A 1,217-nucleotide genomic window follows, 5' to 3' on the forward strand; every position below is an offset into this window, starting at 1 on the left:
GGGGTTGCTTTTGGGGTGGTTGTAGGGTTGGGGTTGGTGTCTGCAGGGCTGGGAGCTGGTTGCAGGGGGAGCTGCTCCCTTCCTACCACCCCACCCCCCTGCTCCCAGGTACCGGTGACGTTGGAGGACATCGTGGTGCGCTTCAGCCAGCAGGAGTGGGCCATCCTGGACGATGGGCAGAAGGAGCTGTACCGGAACGTCATGGAGGGCAACTACGAGACGCTGGTGTCCCTGTGTAGGCTCCGTTCGTGCTGGGTTGGCGGCTGGCAATGGGGTTGCTTTTCCACCTTTTTGCATTCCACCAGGATCTCCAGCCCCCAGAGCATCCGCCCCATTCCCTGTCCCCTCTGGCAGTGGTCGGAGGAGGGCTGAGTATGCCCAGGAGGGAGCCCCAAGTGCTCAATGTCAGTGCTCCATGTCCTCTCCTCATAGGGAGCGAATGTGCTGAGCTCTCTGGGTTGTCAGCACAGAAATTCCCTCTTCTCAGCACCCAAATTCCTGCTTCCACAGCCCAGTTCCTTGTGTGCTTTCCCATGGAGGGGGTGGATATGCTGGCCATTTGGGAGCAGGCCTGGTGGTGCAGGGGTTGAGCTATGCCAGGGAGGTGATCTCATTTAGGCTGATGTTTCAAACGCGGGGCTCTCGGAGCTGGAAAAATGGGATTTCCAAAAATTCTAGTAGGACTTGGTGCCCGTAAAGGTCTTTCCCATCTCAGTCACACCCGGATTAGGCCTCATGCTCCGAGTTAATTCCTTCCAGCGCTCAGCCGATGGAGTGGGGGCCTGGACATCCCAGCCGGGGCTGGCCCCCTCTTTCCGTGGCCTGGTGGTGCAGGGGTTGAGCTATGCCAGGGAGGTGATCTCATTTAGGCTGGTGTTTCAAATGCGGGGCTCTCGGAGATGGAAAAATGGGATTTCCAAAGATTCTAGTAGGACTCGGTGCCCTTAAAGGTCTTTCCCATCCTCAGTGACACCCCGCTTAGGCCTCATGCTCCGAGTTAACTCCTTCCAGCGCTCAGCCGATGGAGTGGGGGCCTGGACATCCCAGCCGGGGCTGCCCCCCTCTTGCCGTGGGTCTCCCCAGCCAGCGCAGCCCGCGGAGGCAGAGCAAAGGCTCTAAGGACACACGAGGGGCGAGCGTAGCCCCAGAGTGGGGCGGGCAGCTCCTGCCTTCCCTCGGCAGTGCCTCGTCTGGCGGTGGGGCGAGCCAGCCCCTCG

At 60.5% G+C, this 1,217-nt stretch overlaps 1 protein-coding gene across 1 annotated transcript; it reads left to right on the forward strand.

The window, feature by feature from the left end:
- Positions 1–108: 108 nt before the first annotated feature.
- LOC104510564 (protein ZNF783-like) lies at positions 109–235 on the forward strand (the record flags this gene model as incomplete). The annotated part of the gene is made up of 1 exon (XM_010152852.1): positions 109–235. A coding segment is annotated over one exon (127 nt), but the record flags the coding sequence as incomplete, so codon positions are not given.
- Positions 236–1,217: the final 982 nt, after the last annotated feature.

This window comes from Eurypyga helias, unplaced genomic scaffold (genome assembly GCF_000690775.1).
Source record: "Eurypyga helias isolate BGI_N326 unplaced genomic scaffold, ASM69077v1 scaffold35895, whole genome shotgun sequence".
Classification (NCBI taxonomy): Eukaryota; Metazoa; Chordata; class Aves; order Eurypygiformes; family Eurypygidae; genus Eurypyga; species Eurypyga helias.